Source organism: Schistocerca piceifrons, chromosome 1 (genome assembly GCF_021461385.2).
Source record: "Schistocerca piceifrons isolate TAMUIC-IGC-003096 chromosome 1, iqSchPice1.1, whole genome shotgun sequence".
Taxonomy (NCBI): domain Eukaryota; kingdom Metazoa; phylum Arthropoda; class Insecta; order Orthoptera; family Acrididae; genus Schistocerca; species Schistocerca piceifrons.
Window position 1 is genome coordinate 153,454,534 of NC_060138.1, and position 23,658 is coordinate 153,478,191.

At 42.0% G+C, this 23,658-nt stretch overlaps 1 protein-coding gene across 2 annotated transcripts in view; it reads right to left on the minus strand.

Moving 5' to 3' along the window:
* The window catches only part of LOC124803722 (dynein light chain Tctex-type protein 2B-like), a 103,227-nt gene extending 80,207 nt beyond the window's left edge, over nucleotides 1–23,020 (minus strand). Inside the window, exon 1 of one of the 2 annotated variants that reach the window (XM_047264695.1) lies at nucleotides 22,605–23,020. In XM_047264695.1, the coding sequence (XP_047120651.1) occupies nucleotides 22,605–22,705 (101 nt within the window). In that variant the 5' untranslated portion in view covers nucleotides 22,706–23,020. The remainder of the gene's footprint in view (nucleotides 1–22,604) is intronic. The other variant, XM_047264694.1, reaches the window with a different exon arrangement.
* Between the last annotated feature and the right edge of the window lie 638 nt (nucleotides 23,021–23,658).

Sequence of the window (23,658 nt, forward strand, 5' to 3'; positions counted from 1 at the left end):
AAGAGAAGACCAAGAATATCTCCATCAATAAATGCTAGAATAACTCCATACACAAATGTTACCAGATATCAATGTAACTGATACACTGTCTAAGAAAACAGACAAATTCTAAGTACCAAAAACAGTTACCTTACATTCTAAATATGCCTGGCTGAATTCAGGTGGTTTGACATGGTGTCAGCTTGATGTCTCCTGGGGGTGATTAATTTTTTTATCTGGTGTGCTGATGAAGGGTACTAGGAAAATATTGCAAATTAAAAAAAAAAGAAAGGAATATTTCCACTGTTCTGTATCTATCTCCTTATTCTTAAAAACCAATCAATAACTCACTTCGTTTACAGTCTTCTGGCAGCAGAGTATGACATCAACCACATCACTTGATCAGCTCTCTGTTTAGGTGAGTATGAACTTGCAGTACAACGCTAATGTTACATGCTGCTATACCACAACAGAATTCTGATGTTGACTGCAACTCATGACACATTTTTTTATTTATATTTGTGCTGGAGTGTTGTACTGGAAGTTCTAACTCTCGAGTCTGAAATCTGAAAGAATGATTTATTTTTTATTTTTCAATATTATGTGTCATCTGTTCCTCTGTCAAAGGGTGTAGTAACAGTCAAAGCTTCCTCGATGTAATGTAGTTGAGAAGAATGGTGATGCTGACATGGACAGACCTACAGCTTCCTCTCCTTCAATAAATTTCAGCACTGATTGGAGAAAAATGTTGAACAGAGCAGAAAGCATCCTGAAAGCCACTTTCTAGCTCAAGCTAGCTGTAGAATATACTTGACAGTCTTCTCATGTGACTCAAAATATTTTCTCAAAGCAGTGATCAACAACCAACCCCCAACAAAAATTGCATTGTAACTGTGGTAAATCTCTGTTACCAATCTGATCGTACCAGCACATCACCAGATGTTACCATAACAGGATGTGAGGCACCAGCAATTCTCTTTACGATTCAACTCACCCACACCCAGTAGCTAAGGTCCAGTCAACAAGCAGTGGCATGATCAAACATCAAAGGCAGCACAGCATCAAGGTTGGTGCACGCAGCTGACAGACAGTGCAACCTCGAGATACTGACTAGCAAAACACATAATATAATGCCAGAGTGGAGTGCACTCTCTCTCATTCTGTTATGATTTGTTCACATGCTCACTTCACTCTGCTCTTGGGACTCTCAGTACCTAATCGCACTCGGCCTGACATTGTACTCGCACTTTGTATGGAACTTCTAAAGTGTGTTCTCATTAAAGTGATTTTAATATTATGTACATACTTAATTGTGTGTGTGTAGTTACTATAAACGTGGCAATGAGTGCAGATGATCATTCACATTTGAGAGCAAAGTTTTATCAGTGCACGAAGCAATCTCATCAATCGAATAAGACGTGGGCTGTGGAGTTGCAAGGTTTAATTCGGAAGTGTCAATTTGTTACTGCCAACATTAAGGAATCTTACGCTGACTGGTTTGGGATGCTATCATTATATCTGTTCCTGATAAAGATGTCTGCCAATGGGTGCTGCAATAAGAGGAGCCACCTCCATGATGTCCTTTCTATTGCACAATCATTCAAAGTTTCTCATGTGGCAAGCTGTCAAACAGGTTCTTGGGCAGACATGGTCACTGTCAACTTAGACAACGGAAGGGACTCACTTTCTAGCACAACTCTGGACACAGAAGCAAGGCAATGCAGTAAGCCCAGCCATCACACTCCACAAAAACACGTCCATGGCAGACCAGTTTCCTCAAGCCCCTGCCATCTTGCCTCACTTGTTTTGTGAGGACAAATTGCAGCAGTATGGCACATTCGGTCTGCTCCAGCTTCAAGCTCTCAAGCTAAGGACATAAATGTTGTCAGCACAGCATGTGACAATCTTGTGACTGTTTCTAACAAACTGTTCAACAATGTGCATATTAACAGGACATCCCTATGATTACAAGTGGGTACAGCCATGGCAGCATCACTTCTTAACTCTAACACGCCCCTCCACCGTCTTCTACTTTGTGTCGTCTTGTCAGTTATAACAGGCAACAAATCACTATCCATGGACAATTTACAGCAGGGATGACATATGAGACAGTGGTGAGCTAACTGACATTCCTTGTGATGGACTGCGCTATTACAAAAAATTTGTCTGGCTTGGATGCTTTTACGACATTTGGATTCATGGTCACTGACTTGATTCCTCTAGTTTTTGACTTTGTGTCCTATCAAGAGTCGGATGAACTGTGCAAGGAATATTTAGTCCTTTTTTCGCCTGGGTTATGTAAGACCACAGATTTTGCAGCACTTAAGTGATTATCAAGAAACCAAATGACAAGCTTCATCTTTGTGGCGATTTCAATGCGGTGTTCATCTCCATAACCTTTGGCATCTATTTCAGACCCGTACAAGATGCAGGTCTCAAGTGCAGTCTGGATAAGTCACATTTCTTCCAAGCCTCTATTGAATACCTGAGGCACGTCATTTACTGTCGGAGGACCCAGCCAGTGAACAGTCACATTGTGGCTAGAGACACCATTCTTCAACAAACTAAAGTAAAGGAGCTCCAAGTAATTATAGGCACAGTTGTGTATTACCACAAATTCATCCTGTGGGCAGATACTGTGGCATATCCTCTAAGTCAGATGTAGTGTTTGTTTGGACCCATTTGTGAGCTAATGTTCAAGTCTTTGTTCAGGCCCGTACCTGGCCACGTATCAGCCAGGTTGATAATTTACTGTGGCTATGAATGACTCATACTACTGCTTGGGGCCAGGCCATACTGTCTGAATGCAATGCAAACAGTTCTCACCAGCCAATTCCTTTTGCCTTGAAGATGCTAAATGCAGCGTGGGAGTATTACCCTCAAACAGAAAAGGAGGCCCTGGCTTTTATTTATCCATCAAAAAGTTTCATACATTTCTATATAGTGTCAAGTTTCACCAAGTTACAGATTACAAATCTTCAGTCTCTCTCTTTAGCCCCGTGGCACATCTGCTTGACGAGATGGCCTATAGACTTCAAAAGTGGCCACTGTTCCTCAGTTGTTACCACTATGAAATACCATGGTCTAGGGTTAGCATCTCTGATTAGCAATCAAAATGTCCTCAGTACCGGGTTTGACAACACCACATAAATTTTGATTAATATTCAGCATTGGCAGCCAAAGACTTCTGGCATAAATAATCCCTCTCATTCTGCCAAGGACCTTGTCAAAGAGGGCAGAGGAGCGGACAGAGGTTCAGGGCATTCTCTTGTCCTTGGGATGGAAAACTGCCTCTAAAGGCGGAAGCATAAGCTATGATGAATAGTATGAGAGTGAAGAAGGCAATGGACATCACTGCATTAAAGACACATAATGTGTATCCACAGGACTTGTGGCCTGTAATTGAAAAAGTGTCATGACGATCTCTCCATTGGCAAAAGATTCTGAAATAGCCCCACCTTCAGAACTCTGGGATGGGACTGCCAAAGGGGAAACGACCATGAGAAAAAGAGTGAATAACCAACAAAAGAATAATGTTCTATGAAATGGGGCATGGAATGTCAGAGGCTTGAACGTGGTGGGGAAGCTAGAAAAGCTGAAAAGGCAAATGCCTAGGTACATTATAGATGTAGTAAGGGTCAGTGTGAAATGGAAAGAAGATAAGGATTTCGTGTCAGATGTGTGTAGGGTGATATAAACAGCAGCAAAAAATGGTGTAATAGGAATAGAATTCATTACGAATAGGAAGGTAGAGCAGAGAGTGTGTTACTGTGAACAGTTCCGTGATACGGCTGTTCTTATCAGAATCAACAGCAGACCAACACCAACAACAATAATTCAGGTATACATGCTGATGACGCAAACTAAAGATGAAGAGATAGAGAAAGTGTATGAGGATACTGAAAAGGTAACACGGTAACTAAAGGGAGATGAAAATCTAATAGTCATGTGGGACTGGAATGCAGTTTTATAGGGGAAGGAGTAGAAGAAAGGAGAATATGGGATTGGGACAATGTATACGAGAGAGGACAAAGACTAAGTACTGTAACAAATTTAAGCTATTAATAGTGAATACTCCGTTCAAGAGTCACAAGAGGAGGAGATGTATTTGGTTTGTAAGGCATACCCAGGAGCAGATACAGACTCAAATCACAATGTAGTAGTAATGAAGAGTAGGTTGAAGTTTAAGAGGTTAGTCAGGAAGATTCAATATACAAAAAAAAGTAGGATACGGACATACTAAGAAATGACGAGATGTGCTTGAAGTTCTCTAAGGCTATAGAGACAGCAATAAGGAATAGCTCAATAGGCAGTATAGTTGAAGAGGAATGGACATCTCTCAAAAGGGCAAGAACAGAATTTGGTAAGACAAACATAGGTACAAAGAAGGTAACTGTGAAGAACCAAAGTAACAGAAAAAATACTTCAGTTGATAGATGACAGAAAGAAGTACAAAAATGTTCATGGAAATTCAGAATACAGAAACACAAGTCGCTGAGGAATGAAATAAGTAGGAAGGGCAGGGAAGCTAAGATGAAATGGCTGCATCAAAAATGAGAAGTTATCAGAAAAGAAATGATTGTCGGAAGGACTGACTCAGCATACAGCGAATTCAAAATAGCCCTCAGTGAAATTAAACGCCAGGGTTGTAACATTAAGAGTGCAATGGAAATCCCCCTGTTAAATGCAGAGGAGAGAGCAGATAGGTGGAAAGAGTATATTGAAAGCCCCTATGAGGGGGTAGATTTGTGACAGAAGAAGAAACAGGGATCGACTTAGAAGAGATAGGGGATCCAGTTTTAGAATCAGAATTTAAGACAACTTAGGAGGAGTTAAGATCAAATTAAGGCAGAAGGGATAGATAATATTCCATCACAATTTCTAAACTCATTGGGAGAAGTCACAACAAAACAACTATTCATGTTGGTGGGTAAAACATATGAGTTTGGTGACATCCCATCTTGTTGTTGTTGTTGTTGTTGTTGTGGTCTTCAGTCCTGAGACTTGTTTGATGCAGCTCTCCATGCTACTCTATTGTGTGCAAGCTTCTTCATCTCCCAGTACCTACTGCAGCCTACATCCTTCTGAATCTGCTTAGTGTATTCATCTCTTGGTCTCCCTCTACGATTTTTAGCCTCCACGCTGCCCTCCAATACTAAATTGGTGATCCCTCGATGTCTCAGGACATGTCCTACCAACCGATCCTTTCTTCTAGTCAAGTTGTGCCACAAGCTCCTCTTCTCCCCAATTCTATTCAATACCTCCTCATCTTACTTTCAGAAAAATACCATCCACACAATTCTGAAAACTGCAACAGCTGACAAGTGCGAGAATTATTCCACAACAAGCATAACTGCTCATATATGGGAGTTGTTGACAAGAATAATATACAGAAGAATGGAAAAGAAAATTGAGGATGTTTTAGATGATGATCTTTTTGGCTTTAGGAAACATAAAGGAACGAGAGAGGCAATTCTGATGTTGCAGTTGATAATCGAAGCAAGACTAAAGAAAAATCAAGACTCATTCATAGGATCTGCTGGCCACGAAAAAGCTTTCGATAATGCAAAAAGGCGCAAGATGTTTGAAATTCTGAGAAAACAGGGGTAAGCTGTAGGGAGAAACGGATAATATTCAATATGTACAAGAGCCAAGAGGGAATAATAAGAGCGGACGACCAAGAACGAAGTGCTCGGATTAAAAAGGATGTAAGACACGGATGTAGTCTTTTGGCCCAACTGTTCAATCTGTACATCGAAAAAACAATGATGGAAATAAAAAAAAGGGTCACGCTTGGAATTAAAACTCGAGGTGAAAGAATATCAATATTACTATTCGCTGATAAAATTGCTATCCTGAGTGAAAGTGAAGAAGAATTACATAATCTGCTGAATGGAATGAACAGTCTAATGAATGCAGAATATGGATTGAGACTAAATTGAAGAAAGACGAAAGTAATGAGATGTAGCAGAAAAAAATCAAGAAACTTGACATCAGGACTGTTGGTTATGAAGTAGATGAAGTTAAGGAGGAATTTTAATACCTAGGAATCAAAGTAACCGAGGACGAATGGAGCAAGGAGGACATGAAAAGCAGACTAGCACTGGTAAAAATGTCATTCCTCGCCAAAAGAAGTCTACTAGAATAAAACATAGGACTTAATTTGTGGAAGAATTTTCTGAGACTGTTCATTTGGAGCACAGCATTGTAAGGTAGTGAAACATGGACTGTGGGAAAACTGGAACAAAGGGAATCAAAGAATTTGAGAGGTGGTGCTACAGATGAATGTTGAAAATCAGGTGGACTGATAAGGTAGGGAACGAGGAAGTTCTGCGCAGAATCAGAGAGGAAAGCAATATATGGGAAACACTGACAAGGAGAAGGCACAGGATGGTAGGAAATCTGTTAAGACATCAGGGAATGACTTCCATGGAAGTAGAGGGAGCTGTAGAGGGCAAAAACTGTAGAGGAAGACAGAGATTGTCTAGTGTAAAAGGCGCCAGTGACCAAAAGTTTTCCATTATGGTGGATTGTGTTAAGACAGCATACGATGGATGTACATGCAGATGAATATACAAAACACTCATAGTCTAGTACTGAATGGACAAGGAATTGGTATAAAAGGAGAAGGATGGTCCAGTCTGCTCCCCAGGAAGTACCACATAGGACATGTAGAACATAGAGGGACCGGGTACAGCGTGCAGCCAGATAAGACTTGGGAGGCCAAAGATACCTTCCTATAAAGCGTAAGCCCCAGGGATTTCATAGTTTCAATGAAAGGAAGAGCAACAGGCCTAAGATGCAAAGACGGTGGAAGAAACTCATTGCACTGCCAGAAATTCATACAAATTGTTTTGTCAGTGAAAAAGCAAAAATCATTGCTGAAGCTCCACAAGTAAAGACAACTGAGACATTGCTGAATACGCCGCTCAAGGAGACAAGCTCAAGGAGAATTGCAATAGATCGCAAAGTCGTCAATGAAAAGGGAACCTGGTGGGAGACAGTCCATAATAGGGTTAATGGCTACAGCAAAGAGATTGATGCACAGGAAGGAGCCTTGAGGCACCCCTTTCTCCTGGATAAAAGTGTCCGACGAGGGTGAACCCAGATGTACTTGATAAATCAGTCTTTTAAAAATTCCTGAAGGAAATGGGGCAAGTGGCCTTGGAAGTCCCACATGTACAGAGGTAGAGGATAACAGTCCTCCAGCAGGTGTCCTATGCTTTCTCCAAATAAAAAAACACAGCCACAGTCTGGTATTTCTGCAAAAACTGCAGAATGATGCTCATGAAATCCACATTGTGCAGTGGTTAGTAGATTGCGAGGCTCAAGCCACCATACCAGTTCAAATGTGAATCATATGTTCCATCACTTTGCAAACACTGTTGGTGAGTGAAATGAGGCAGTACTTAGAAGGAAGGTGTTTGTCTCTACCGGGCTTAGTATGACATTGGCTTCACGCCAGTCTCTGGGAAACGTGCAATCTGCCCAATGCGACTGAACATATGAAGAAGAAAGTGCTTGCCCGCAAGAGAGAGGTGCTACAACACCTGAAAGTGGACATCATCCAGCCCTCAGGTTGAAGATTGGGACTATGTGAGAGTATGGTCAAGCTGCCTCACAGTAAAGGCAGAATTGTAGCATTCACGATTCTGAGAGGTGAAGGATATCAACCAAACCCACTTCACTCTTTTCTGAGGGAGGAAGGTGGAATGATAGTGGGTGGAGCTCAAAATCTCTTCCAAAAAAAGCAACCCAAGGTGTTGGAGGTAGCAATAGGGTCCACAAAGATATCTGCTATGGTCGGCCAGAAATTGGGGAATGAACCTTGGTCCCAGAGAGCTGGCGGTGTCCCACATGATGGACAAGGGAGTGCAACTGTTACTAAGAACTAATAAAGGCAATTCAGCTAGCTTTTTTGCTAACCCGAAGAATGCAACAACAATGCATATGCAACTGTTTATAATGAATACAGTTTGCCATCATAGGATGATGGTTACAATTGCAGAAAGCGCATCTCCATGTGTGAATTGCATCATGGCACACCTCAGTCCATCAGGGGACTAGGACACAGCACAGTAAAGAAGTGCAAGGTAGGAACATTCTGCAGTGGTAAAGATAACATTCGTGAGGTACCTAGTCATCACAACTAGGGAAATGTTGTTTACCGAAGGTTGCGAGGGTGAAGTGAAGCCTCCAGTCGGCCTTAGAAAGCTGCCAATTGGGTTTACACACAGGTGGGGTAGGAGTCAGCAAATTGATAGCGGACTGGAAATGGTCGTTTGAGTACATGTCGGGGAGAATCAACCACTCAAGATGATGGGCAAGCTGGGGAGTGCAGAACGAGAGGTCCGAATGGCAATAGGTGTGTATGGAGTCTGAACGGAGCACAGGTGCTCCACTGTTAAGTTGATTGAGAATGTCAGCCACTAGGGAACCTCTCAGACAGGTCCTCAAAGTGCCCCAAAGGGGATGTTGCACATTATAGGCAATGAGCGGCAAAACAGCATGAGGGGGCTGACCAATAAGCTGGAGTAAGTCTGCCATTGTGACAGTGAATAACAAAGGGGTGTAAATGTTACAAAGAGAAAAGCTGAAACAAGGAAGAAAAATGTGGACTGCAACAGCTTGCAGCTGGGTGTTCAAAGAGATCATTTAGCTACGGACATAATCCCAAATGAGCAGCACAACTACGTCATGAGATGAATGCCGTCCTCAGGATGAAGGTTAAACCAGACCAGAAGGAAACGTGAGATGTTAAACCAGTTGTGCGGATGCAATTTCACTTCTTGGAGACAGAAAATAGCCGGATGGTGTGACTTCAAGAGCAGCTGTAACTCCTCCTTGATGGATCTAATGACACATACCTTCCACTGGAGAAGAGATGTAATAGGGAATGGAGAGGAGGGAACAAATGAAGGACACTCACCTTTGTGGTGCCAAATGCCAGCCTTTGAAGACTCACTGTTACAGGGCACAGAGGTTGGAAGATACTGTTCCATGAAATCCACAGATGCATTGGCATTCTCCCTGGGTTGGCCTGTGGATTCCAGGGCAGAAAAACGGTAGCGGTGCATGCCAGCAAAATGGAGGTCAGCTGGCTGAGGGTATGATGTGACGACACTATTAAAGAGGATGCCCTGGTTGGGGAAGAAGAAGACAATTTGCCTTTGTTTGATTTCTCAGAAATTTTATGGTTGGCAGACGAAGACCCAGATGTTTGTTGGCCAGAGGGACATAAATGTCTTCATAGGAGTGCTCCTTTTGTCCTTTCCGGTCTGCTGGTTGTGTAGCAGGTGATTTTGCCACGGGTGGCAATGATTTGGTGGCTTGTTCCACAGCTGCAGGAAAAGGAGACGGAGATCCTACCATGATACTCAGCAATTTCACAGCTGCAGTACCGAATTGGGGGTCACAAGTCTGTGTGACAGTACTGTAAGTGCATGATGGTAAAATGCAGGGCTTTTCAGCTAGCCAACAACTTGGGGCAACAGGACAGGGAACTGTTTCCTTGACCTGAATCTCCTGCACAACCCACTCATCGAGATACTTGGGGCACTCACAGGATTAGGAGGCAGGATCATCATTACGGTTGATACAGAGGGGGAGAAGGAGGTAGGGAGTTGCCCTCATGAGCAATCTCTACCACGAATAACATATTTGGCCATGTTTAGACAGGACACGTAAATGTGACTATAATGTTGACACTGGTAGCAATGCATCAGCTTTGGAATGTACAGTCAGACTGTGATGAATTGATAGCCTGCCTTAATCATTGATGGAAGCAACATTCAATCAAATACAAGAAAAAGAGTGCATGTATGCATAAAGTTTGCATCAATCTTTTTCATTACGCAATAGATCGCAGTGATGCCCTGATCAGTGAGATACTGTTGGATTTCTCCCTCAGTCAGACCATCAAGCAGCCAAGTGTAAATAACCGCATGCGAAGAATTCAGCATACGATGGGCCTCGACATGAACAGGATAGCCGTGAAGCAACGAAGCTGTAAGCAGTTGTTGGACTTGAAAATCACAATTGGTCTTCAGAAGCAAAGTCCCATTATGTAAGCGAGAGCAGTATTTCACAGGGCCTCCAACTGCATCAATACCTAGCTGAATAATAAATGGATTAGCTGTAGCAAAAGACTTTCTTTGGTACATGACACCACAAGGAAACAAGGTGTAGCTGGGAGAGTCACTGAATCTTTAGCCTTGTTCCATTTACATTTAGTAGAGACAGTCTGAGCAGAAGATCATCAGCTCGTTGGAAAAAAATCCCCATAACTGTCAGTGTCTCCAATGGCACACTCTTTTCAATGGGAGGCCCCCTCAGAGGGGGACACACCCACCTGTCACACCTCCAGATGGAGGGACCAATTGGCACCCAGAAAGTAACATGCAAATCTACCCATCAACCGAGTATGGAAATTACACATTACCCAGTCACCTGTTATGCATCAAGCATGTGGGTGGGCCTTCAGGACTGCACAGGGAGGAAGATGAAACAAACAAGAGACCTGAAACACTAAAGCAGAGGAAGGGGAGGATATGGAGAATGAAGAAAGAAGGAAAAAACAGATGAGGGACTGTTCCAATGCCAGGCTAACGAAAAGTCAGAACACATTCCGGAATATATCCCAGAACTATTCCCCAAGAGAAGGAAAAAAGAAAAACAGAAGGACAAACGTGCAGCATGGAAAGAGAAGGTCCTGCAAAGGCTGTGGCACCATGGTAGCCAAGCACGAACTCACCAAAGAGTGATGAACCCCCTGGGGGAACGATACGAATTTAGTGACAAGTAGAGTAACAACTAAGAGAGAAACAAATTTTTAAAAAATACTGGAAGCATATGTCATTAGCTAAAAAACTGAAAATCTCCCAAATATTTAAACACAAAGTAAAAGAATCTGAATAATGGGATTCAAGAATGTAAATTCTGCCTAAGTCCATTATTTTATAATTACACAGATACAAAAATCTACTAACCGATTGGTGGGAGGAGAAAACACATATAAAAGTTAAAGAAATGTGCATGCTTTTGGAGTCAGTGGTCCCTCCCTCTGGCAGAAGGGTTGAAGGAGAGGGAAGAGCGATAGTGTTTAAAACTGGTGAGGTTTAGCAAACGGGGAGAATTCGGAAAATTGTAGATTAGATTAGATTAGATTAATACTTGTTCCATAGATCATGAATACGACACTTCGTAATGATGTGTAACGTGTCAGGTTAATAAAAGATGTCTGTACAAGATATTACATTACACAAAATATTGCATGACACTAATGTTTAAGTTGGTCCCCCCCCCCCCCCCCCCCCTTAATTTATATCTAAAAATTCAGCCAATGAGCAGAAGGAGTTGTCATCTAGAAAATCTTTTAATTTATTTTTAAATATTAGTTGGCTATCTGTCAGGCTTTTGATGCTGTTTGGTAGGTGACCAAAGACTTTTGTGGCAGCATAATTTACCCCTTTCTGTGCCAAAGTCAGATTTAACCCTGCATAGTGAAGATAATCCTTTCTCCTGGTGTTATAGCTATGCACACTGCTATTACTTTTGAACTGGGTTGGATTATTAACAACAAATTTCATAAGTGAATATATATACTGTGAGGATCCCTAGATCCTTAAATAGATGCCTGCAGGATGACCGTGGGTGGGCTCCAGCATTATTCTGATTACACGTTTTTGAGCAATGAATACTTTTCTACTCAATGATGAATTACCCCAGAATATGATGCCATACGAAAGCAGTGAATGAAGGTAGGCATAGTAAGCTAATTTACTGAGATTCTTATCACCAAAATTTGCAATAACCCTAATAGCATACGTAGCTGGACTCAGATGTTTCAGCAGACCATCAATGTGTTGCTTCCAGTTTAACCTCTCATCAATGGACACACCTAAAAATTTTGAAAATTCTACCTTAGCTACAGACTTCTGTTCAAAGTCTATATTTATTACTGGCTTTGTGCCATTTACTGTATGGAACTGTATATACTGTGTTTTATCAAAATTTAAAGAGAGTCCGTTTGCTGAGAACCACCTAACAATTTTGTGAAAAACATCATTTACAATTACATCACTTAGTTCTTGGTTTTTGGATGTTATTACTATACTTGTATCATCAGCAAAAAGAACTAACTTTGCATCTTCATCAATGTGGAATGGTAAGTCATTAATGTATATCAAGAACAGTAAAGGACCTAAGACCAAACCCTGTGGGACCCCGTACTCGATTAGCCCCCCCCCCCCCCCCCCCCTCCCAGTTTGAGGAATCAGCTGTTGTTTTAACATTACATGAACCACTTATTTCAACTTTCTGCATTCTTCCAGTTAAGTATGAATTAAACCATTTGTGCACTGCCCCCCTCAAACCATAATGATTTAACTTATCTAAAAGAATTCCATGATTCACACAATCAAAGGCCTTTGAGAGATCACAAAAAATACTAATGGGTGATGTCCAGTTGTTCAGAGCATTTAATATTTGATCAGTAAAAGCGTATATAGCATTTTCTGTTGAAAAGCCTTTCTGAAAACCAAACTGACATTTTGTTAGTACTTTATTTTTACAAATATGAGAGGCTACACTTGAATACATTACTTTCTCAAAAATTTTTGATAGAGCTGTCAGAAGAGAGATTGGGCGGTAGTTGTTGACATCCGACGTATCCCCCTTTTTATGCAATGGTTTTACAATGGCATATTTCAGTCTATCGGGGAAAACACCCTGCACCACAGAGCTATTACATACGTGGCTGAGAATCCAACTTATCTGTGGGGAACAAGCTTTAAGTACCTTGCTGGAAATGCCATCAATTCTGTAAGAGCTTTTACTTTTCAGTGAGTTTATTATTTTACTGATTTCAGAGGGAGAGGTTGGTGGAATTACAGTTGTTTCAAACTGCACAGGTATGGCCTCTTCTATTAGTAGCCTTGCCTCTTCTAGTGAAGATCTAGATCCTATTTTCTCCACAACATTTAAAAAATGATTATTGAAAATATTTTCAATTTCTGATTGTTTGTTAGTACACTTGTCATTCAGTTTTATGGCACTATAGTCTTCCTGTGCTCTTGGTTGCCCTGTTTCCCTCTCAATAATATTCCAAAGTGCTTTAATTTTATTATCAGAGTTACTGATCTCAGACATGATACACATGCTTCTGGACTTTTTACTCTTTTCTTAGTACCACACAATAGTTTTTATAATATTGAACAATTTCAGGGTCAGGACTCCCTCTTGCTGTTAGATACAGTTCTCTTTTACGGTTGCAAGATATTCTTATTCCTTTAGTTAGTCAAGGTTTTTTATATGTTTTCTTGGAATTATGTTTAACTATTTTCTTGGGAAAACTATTTTCAAATAACCTTAAAAATGTATCATGAAATAAGTTATATTTCAAGTTTGCATCAGGTTCCTTATACACTTAATCCTAGTCTAGCTGCTGTACGCTTTCCCTAAAGTTTGCAATATTTATATTTTTTTAAGTTTGGAAGGTAGGAGACGAGATACTGGCAGAAGTAAAGCTGTGAGTACCGGGCGTGAGTCGTGCTTCGGTAGCTCAGATGGTAGAGCTCTTGCCCACGAAAGGCAAAGGTCCCGAGTTCGAGTCTCGGTCAGGCACACAGTTTTAATCTGCCACGAAGTTTCAATATTTATATTGTTAATTGAATGCACTGCTTTGAAAGTCTGATTTGATATACTGCATGGAGCTATGTCATGTACTGTAACTAGCTGTGCACCATGATCTGAAAGACCATTTATGGCCTTAAACTTATCTTGGTCTGTAAAAAAGTTATCTATCAATGTACTGCTGTTCTTTGTTATCCGAGTAGGAAAATCAATGACGGAGCTCAAATTGAAAGAACTGAGTAATACTACAAGATCATTCTTCCTATTACACTCAGCCGGCCGCGGTGGCCGTGCGGTTCTGGCACTGCAGTCTGGAACCGCGGGACTGCTACGGTCGCAGGTTCGAATCCTGCCTCGGGCATGGGTGTGTGTGATGTCCTTAGGTTAGTTAGGTTTAAGTAGTTCCAAGTTCTAGGGGACTGATGACCTAAGACGTTAAGTCCCATAGTGCTCAGAGCCATTTGAACCTATTACACTCTTTCAGGGAATCAACGCTGAAATCCCCACAACTGATAATTTGCTTCCCCCTCTCTGACAGATAGCACAACAAAGCATCCAAGTTATCTAGAAATAGCTGGAAATTCCCTGAGGGGGACCTGTACACTGTTACAATTATGAAAGTGCCATCATTTAGTTTAAGTTCAGTGGCACATGCTTCCATATGTTGCTCTACACAAATTTTTTTAGTTTCTAAATTTTTTACACTGTGGAAGCTTTTGACATAAATGGCAACTCCTCCTCTCATCATATTATCTCTACTTACATGTGCAGCTAGTTTGCACCCATTGATGCTAACCTTTCGCATATCAGTGACAATGTGATGCTTAGACAGGCATAGCACATCTATTACATTCTCAGTTTCTATATCTTCTAAACAAAGCAGAAGCTCATCAATTTTATTCTTCAATCCCCCAATATTTTGATGAAATATACTAACATTATTTTTCACTTTACTTTTGTGAGTACCTTGAACTTTTTTAACATTTTTAGTACTTGCCTGGCTGAGTTTCCCACTAGACACTGATCTTACACTAAAAAAGAGTTCCCACCACGAGATGTAGTTCCTCCCCCCTTTAAATTTCCTGCTATCAGCCCAGCCAGTTTACCCTTCCCTTTCTTGTTGAGGTGTAGGCCATGTCTAGTATAGTCCCACCTACAGAGTGAATCAACAGGAACCACACCAATGTGTGACCGTGCACCAGATCCAAGTAGCCATTCCAACTCCAAATTAACTCTCCTGACAGAAGAGCTCAGGTCAGGGGAGACTTTCCTTCTCATTTTGACTGGCAAGTCTCCCCTGATCCCAGATTCTGGGTCACTTTTCTGAATTCTCCCTATTTTTTAAACCTCTCTGGCCCTTTTCCTTCGTCGCTCTTCCTACCCCTTCAACCCTTCTGCCAGAGGAAGGAACCATTGGGCCCAAAACCTTGCATATTTCTTTAACACGTACATGTTTTGTCCTGTCAGCACTTGGTGAGTAGATTTTTTTACCTATTCAATTACACAATATTTTCAAAAATTGATCATTTTCATTGATATAATAACTGTGACATTTATATCAGATAGATCCATATTTTGCAAATATACGAATAGCTAATCTACATCTAGTACGTCATCTTCTACACTCTACAAGCAACCTTCAGGTGAGTGGTGTGGGGCAATTTGTATACCACTGTCCCTTCCCCCCTTTCCTCTTCCACTCGAAAGTGGTTCACAGGAAGGACAATTGCCAGTAAGCAGCTGTGTGGGCTTGAATCTCTCTAGTTTTATCTTCATGGTCTTTTTGCGAGATATACAAAGGGTGACACAACACATTTGTTGGTTTTTCTAGGAACAGATGCTCTAGGAACTTTAAACAGTAAATCACACTGTGATGCAGAATGAAACTCTTGCAGCATTTGCTATTGGAGTTGACTCACCATCTGCATGATGCTTTCATGCTTACTAAATGAACTTGTAAGGAAGCATGCTGCTTTTCTTTGGATCATCTCTATTTTCTCTATCAGTATCTAACATTGTTCTGTGTAAAGTTTGATTAATATAGGAGGAGCAGTGGGTTATTCCAAAGTAGCCAGTTTTCTAGTAACACACGTAGATGAAGTAACCTAGAAGTAATTACCATAATTGAAGGGTTGGCGGAAGAAAGTGCCCGTCCTCAGTTTAGATCCTTCCACTTTTGTTTAGGAAGCCACTCTTTTCCTTCCTTTAGCTTTTGGTCTTTAAGAAGTTCCCTCCTCTGTGCCCCAGACAAGCCTTTGATCTTAATCTGGTCCAACTTCTTAGTAACCATTCCCACTTCTTGAATAGGTCTGTCCCCCTGTTCAGCTGAGGGGATGTTTTGCATCAGTGCCAGCCCCATTGTTTGGGTGTCTGAGGAGGTCTCAACTTGCCCCTCAGTATTGCTATTTTCTTTTTGTCCATTTTGGTCCTATGAGAGTTGGAGATCTAATCGGTCCACACCATGGCAACCTCACACGGTGCAACGCTAATTACTGATGGAGGTTGCCCGGTATCCCTGAGGCTCCATTCACAACACATCTTCCCACTCTTCAGCACAGATCATATCGCACCTTCGGTTGGGTATCGAGGAGTCGGGAAAGGACAAGGACTGGATGTGGGATGACAGGTCGTTGTGGGACACGCTTAGTCTGGTCCATTGGCCAAGACCTTACTGACCATAGGTTCCCACAGCTTGCATAGCTCTTCGCTTCATGCAAACACACAAGCCTCTCCACCTGCACGGACAGTGCTACTTCAAGGTGGTGTCCCCCCGGAGATGAACCACTCACCTATACCAGATCAGTTGTGTGGAGCACAGAAGCAAGTAACTGAAAACAGCATCCATACTAGCATTTGAGCATTAGCTCTCTTGCTAGCAAAAGTACACACACACACACACACACACACACGCACACACACACACACACACACACACACACACACACACACACACACACACTGAAACACACACACTGTCGATGCCACAGCAAGACTAGTTACTGATACTTGATTATTGAAAGAAGTTTCTTGAGCTGATCTGATTGGGGAGGGGCTAGGAAATGAGGCAAGGTGAGAGTAGCAAGGAGGAGGGCGGTCTTTGGACACATAACAAGACATAAAGAGAGAGAATACCCACATACTTGGTGGGGGCAGGGACAGACTCTAAAACAAAATTGTTAATATAGGCATACATAATGAGTTTGTCAGTTCAAGTCAAGCCATTTTTTTGTGAGAATTCTACAATGAATAAAATCTCTATACACCAGAATCTGGGGGCGGGGGGGGGGGGGGGGGGGTAGGTGCTGGGTGCTGTTCCTGCTCTGCCATCTGTCTGTTTACTGGTAAAGAAAAAGCATTTTACTCTTTACTCTGTACATTAGTGTCTACCGAAATTTACACTCCCAAGTACAAATATTCTGATAAATTAATTACAGGAGGACTGCTTAAAAAGGTATTTTAATCGTAGGTGTGGAGGGCAAAGACACTGGTATGCCTCCCTAATATTGTGTAGGGCCCCTACAAGCACACAGAAGTGCCACAACACAATGGGCATGGACTTGACTAATGTTGAAGTAGTGCTGGAGGGAATTGACACCATGAATTCAGCAGGGCTGTTCATAAATCTGTATGAGTACGAGAAGGTGGAGATCTCTTCTGAACAGCATGTTGCAAGGCATCCCAGATATGCCAAATAATGTTCATGTCTGGGGAGTTTGGTGGCCAGCAGAAGCATTTAAACTCAGAAAAGTGTTCCTGGAGCCACTCTGTAGCAATCCTCGATGTGTGGGGTGTTGCATTGTCTTGCTGGAATTGACCAAGTCTGTCGGATTGCACAATGGACATGAATGGAAGCAGGTGATTGGACAGGATGCTTACATATGTATCACCTGCCAGAATTGTATCTAGACATATCAGGGGTCCCATATCACTCCAAATGCACACACCTCACAGAATTATAGAGCCTTCACCAGCTTGAATAGTCCCCAGTTGACATGCAGGGTCCATGGATTCTGAGGTTGTCCCCATTCCCGTACATGTCTGTCTGCTCAATACAATTTGAAACAAGACTTGTACAACGAGGCAACTTGTTTCTAGTCATCAACAGTCCAATGTTGGTGTTGACGGGTCCAGGTGAGGCATAAAGCTTTGTGTCATGCAGTCATCAGGGGTACACGAGTGGGCCTTCGACCTGGAAGCCCATTATCGATGATGTTTCATTGAATGGTTCGCACGCACGCTGATACTTGCTGATGAAATCTACAGCAATTTGTGGAAGGGTTGCAATTCTGTCACACTGAGCAATTCTCTTTAGTCGTCATTGGTTCCGTGCTTGCAGGATCTTTTTCCGGCCACAGCAATATTGGATATCTGTTTTACTGGATTCCTGATAGACATGGTACACTCGTGAAATGGTTGTGCCGGAAAATCCCCACTTCATCGCTACTCGGAGATGCTGTGTCACATCGCTCATGCGCTGACTGTAATGCATGTTCAAACTCACTTAAATCTTGAAAACCTGCCAGTGTAGCAGCAGTAACCGATCTAACAACTGCGCCAAACATATGTTGTCTTATATAGGCGTTGCTGATCAGAGCACCATATTCTGCTCGTTTACATATCTCTGTATTGGAATACGGATGCCTATACCAGTTTCTTTGGCATTTCAACGTAATACGCATTTTCAAAAGTAAGGAAAGCTGTTCCTAGCTTCCAGACCTCCAAGAAAATTGTGTCCCAGGGTGAAAGGGGTGTACACACCCCTTCTACATCGAGGGCAGGCAGTAAGAGAACAAGGGGGAATCTTGGACTCCCGCTTCGCAGGATAAGCATATCCAGAAAACGCCAAGGCAAGAAATAGGGAAACGGACCTATAGTATGGCAGCGTCAGTTTTTAGGATGGCAGTTATCCAGCAAGGATATCCACTGGTCAAGATCACCTCGCAGCAGGAGGAGCTCGTGCAGATGGCTCTCTTTGAGAAGATTGGTGTGGGGGGGGGGGGGGGGGAGGGGGGGTGCTGGTCCAGGACACAAATTCAGGGGAGTTTATCTGGATCACAGTGCTCTTATCTTTGTCTGGGGTGAGAGGGGGGGGGGGTGGGTTACAGTGGACTGGCTTAAGGAAAAGGTGCCCCTAATATTGCTGTGGGAGGATGCGAAGCTGCTGGTAAAGACAGTGACTCAGCTCTTCAAGACCACAAAGATTTTAATCTGGGTTCCAAAACTCCTTAAGGATACCTCTCCAGGGACTCAGAAAATACACTCTCAAAACCTGAAAGTCTCAACAGAGAATTGAAAGGTAATCGACTGGAAAGTTGCACCAAATGGCCAAACCCTTGTGATGGAAGTCAGAGAAAAGTCCCTGAAGGCAATACGGTAACAGGACCTGAGACTATTCTTGTGGTTCTCGCAGGTTGCCGTCAGGGTAATCAAAGACATCAGAAGCGACAATGGTGGCAAGATGGAGACTAAATGTGCTGCTGAAGAAAGTAAGGGGCCACTGCTGGCCTGAATCATATTCTGGGAAGATGAGAAGAGGAGGTGGCCCTGATTCAGGAGCCCTATTTATATAAAGGAGGTGTTTCGGGCCTTGGTGGCACTGGAGGTAAGCTGGTTTACACTAGAAATATAAGAAACTCTAGAACATGCACTCATCTAAAAAATGGAATCCCCTTCATGCTGATAGTGGACTTTTGTTCTAGGGACTTAGTGACCATCTGGATGCGACAACATGAGGAAGGTATCACAAGGGAGTTTGTAATGGCCTCGGCATACCTTTCTTACAAGGACAGTACTCCTCTTTCTCAGGAGGCGATGAGACTGGCGGAAGACTGTGCACAACAGGATGCGATGCTAATGCTCACAACCTAGTGTTTGGCAGAGCTGACACCAACAGTAGAAGTGAGTACCTTCTAGAATTACTTCTAGCTAATAACTTAGAGATGCTCAATAGGGGAAAGGAATCTACATTTAGGAATATAAGAAGGGAAGAGATAATTGGCATAACCTTCAGTTCCACTTTGATGGGTAGTTATGTCAAACAATGGCATGTGGCTTTAATGTCATTCTCATCAGACCATATGTATATTAAGTTTGAGGTTGAAATGGGCATTAGACAGACCATGTCCCATAGGAATCACAGGAAAATGGACTGGGAGGCGTATAGAAAGGACCTTAACTCGAGTCTCTCGGAAGTCAGTAGTTCTCTGCCATCACAACCTAATACGATGACAACTGCTCAATCACCAAGAAGTGCATGAATAGGAATGTATCTTGGTGGAACAACAACCTGGAATCACAGAGGAAACAGGCGCGAAGACTGTTCAACCTTGCGAGAAGGGAAGGGCAATGGACAGAATAACGAGAGGCCCTTGTCAAATACAATCTTGCAATTAAGCAAGCAAAGCAGGTGTCCTGGAAAGTATTCTGTGATGAGGTAAAGAGCACAGCTGTTCAGGCCAGACTTCACAAAATCTTCACTCAGATACCAACTAGTCCAGGAGGAACTTTAAGGAAAGAGGATGGGGAGTATACAAGGACAGCACATGAAATGCTGGGACTACTCCTCAAACTCATTTTCCTCAATGTACTCTGACAGACAATGTCCCTGTGAGATTTCGGTTTTCAGGTATTCGAAAGGAGAACTGGGAATCTCCCAGAGAATGTGCTGACTATAGTAAAATCCAATGGGCAGTGGGAACATTCCAACCGTTCAAGTCACCTGGCCCAGATGGAATTTTTCCAGTGCTCTTGCAACAAGCAGGAGTGAACATAATAAGATTCCTATGCAGGTTATTTAGGGTTAACATAGAGGTAGGAATCATTCCTAATGTCTGGAGGAAAGTGAAGGTTGTCTTCATTCCAAAGACAGAAAGAACTGATCATACCATGGCCCAATTAGTCTGTCCTCCTTTCTTCTTAAACATTAGAAAAACTGGTCAACGTCCAAGTTAAGGAGAGGAGATTAACTAGGGTCTCTCTGCACATAAACCAACATGCATACCAACCAGGAAAATCATGTGAAACTGCACTCCACCAACTTGTTGGGAAGGTGGAGAAAGCACTACACTGTCAGGAAATAGCCCTTTGCGTCTTCTTGGACATCGAAGGGGCTTTTAGCAACATGCCCTTTGAATCCATGGTTAAGGCGGCAGAGGTGCATGGCTTGGATATCACCATTTGCAGGTGGATTAGAGCCAAGCTTAGTGGCAGAAAGGTAGAAGCCACAATGACGCAGGAAAAAATCGTAATCAACAACACCAGAGGATGTCCACAAAGAGGGGAACCCTGTGGTGAATGAACTCATTGCAGAATTAAACTCTAGACAGTACTTTTGGCGGGGATACAGAGAAGATCTTGTCATAGTAATACTAGGCAAATTTTCAAGTGCAGTCGGAGCTATGGCACAAGGAGCATTGAACATTGTGCAAAATTGGTGCAGGAAACAGGATCTAAGGGTCAGTCCTAAGAAGACTGTTGTAGTACCATTTATGAGAAAGCAGATCCAACACACATATTGGAATCTCAAGCTTCTCGATGAAATTCTACCAGTGAAGGGGATAGTGAAATATCTAGGGGTAACCCTGAATGAGAAACTATCATGGACCCCTCACGTAAGTAGCACCTGTTCCAAGGTGAAAGGTACTCTGAGTACCAGGAGAGCCAGGGGTAAAAACTGGGGCTAAAGCCCCAAGAGTATGTACTGGATATACACCACAGCAGTAAGACCTATGGTCACTTATGGAGCTAAAGTGTGGTGGAAAAGATAGAAAAGCAGGTAGCTACCGAGCGAGGTGGTGCAGTGGTTAGCACACTGGACTCGCATTCGGGAGGATAACGGTTCAAACCCGTGTCCGGCCATCCTGATTTAGGTTTTCCGTGATTTCTCTAAATAGCTACAGGCAAATGCCAGGATGGTTCCTTTAAAAGGGCACAGACGGCTTCCTTCCCCGTCCTTCCCTAATCCGATGAGATCGATGACCTCACAGTTTGGTCCCCAAATGTAGGATGTGTGGTGTGGGTGAGGAAACCGGATAACATTTGATCTTCAAATGTAAGGCATTGGAGATTTAAAGACACAGAAGCAATTGTGTGTCTAGCAAAGCACTGGTAAAGGATCTCCTTGCACTGTTGAAGGGTGTTGGTTGACTTTATTAGGCACACAAGAAATGATACCGCACAATAAACCCTGTTTTGGTGCAGGCACCAGCAGCTTGACCAATGTTCTTTTTGCTTCCCTGATAAAATCAATAGGTGAGTGGATACCTTTCCCTTAATTTACGTATTGCTCCATACAATAACTTCAGCAAGGTGAGTCAGAGAGCTGTTTCACAGATGAATCGTAAACCACACAGTCATCAAAATGGTATTTCCTTGCAAATATATTTGAGTATGTAACATAGTAATGTTTTATCATTCATGCTGTACAAATGACCATTTGTTCCTACATGTGGAGAATGCACTCAAGCCAACCTGTGTATTTCAGGTTCAATGGATTGGTATTACAATTATATAAGACATCAAACACATTACACTAGACTGATATGTAGATTAGCTCCAGATCTAGGTTAAATTGAGGAGTGACAAAGCAGTACAATAGATTACCGATATGGCAAATAAAAACTTTATTTGTAGTTTGTACATTGCAACATGTGTGGTTTACTGCTTACTACCAAAAATTGCTTACTTAGTCTTGAATGAGTACATAATTTGAATACATTGCGCTTCAAGCACAAATAAGAACGCATATGTTTAACTAGAAGAAGTTAAATTAGGCGTATACAAACGCTTCTGTTTTATGCATGGTTCATACGAACAACATATTACCTTTACAGCACACAGCTAAGAAAATATGCGCCTGTACTCCTCAGTCCATTGAACTGTCAAATTTCGTTGTAATATGACAGGACCAGATTTACACTTTCATTGCCATATACGCAAATCTAAATGACTATAATAATGGTCATTGTTATTCCTGAATCATATATAAAACTTACTTATAGTCAAGATCCGGACGAATCTGATATGTTTCCGAAGTGTCAGTTATTGTTGTGGCACTTGTTTCTTGTGCACACAGCTCTTCCCTTGAAAACTCCATTCCCTAAAGAATGTCCAGTATGGACTCGCACCGCAAAAATAACAGAATCAAGCAGTACTTAATGCATTACAGTCCAACGAAATCAGCTTCGCTCCACCAAAAACAACTGCAATGATTGTTTACTTCTTGGTTACCATGGAGAGCATACTACGCTGGTGACAATTCGTGGGTCGATACAAGGAAACGATGTTATTAGTATCGATATAGCCTAACCACTTACTAATATTAATGATCTTTCTGTTCTGTATGTATGCAATTAAATTAATGAAATTTATACTTTTTCAGGCACATTTTTTCAGTTGCACACTTTTAACAAGGCTAATTCACATCGTCACGTCACGGCACCGTCGCGTCATGGTGTATTCACACTGTCCGTCACTTCAAATCACATGATCTCAACTCTCGTGACCGTCCTCAACTAAAACTTTGGCGGGCATTGCGATCTGCAGTAGAAGACTTTCAACTGACGCGAAGTACATCTACAGTTCTTTATGTGGATATGTGAGTTCATTTATTGGACTCAAATGGTTTGTGTTTGCAGGGATAAATTGTATATTAGTGAAGAAAGACGGAAGTGCAAAACAACACAAAAAAGAGTGTGTGTTCGAAAAAATCATTACGTGGTATATAAAGGGCATTTTGCAAACACTATATACAAGACGAAGCATCAGTCTATTAATAAATGCTTAACTTTATTCTTTAAAGTGTTCAAATTTGCTGTCTTTAGGTCAGATAGAAGTCTGTTATAAAAGATCATTCGTGTTGTATGTGGACTACAGTCTGCAGCCCCCCTTTTTTTTTTAAACAATTCTGTGAAAATTTTCCCTTCCACGAGTATTGCACCGATGTAAATTACTTTTTCTAACATTATACCCTGGATTTTGTTTCACAAACGTTGTTTCATGCAGGTTGTACTTACAGCAGCTGGTTAGTACTTTTTATTTTCTGACGAT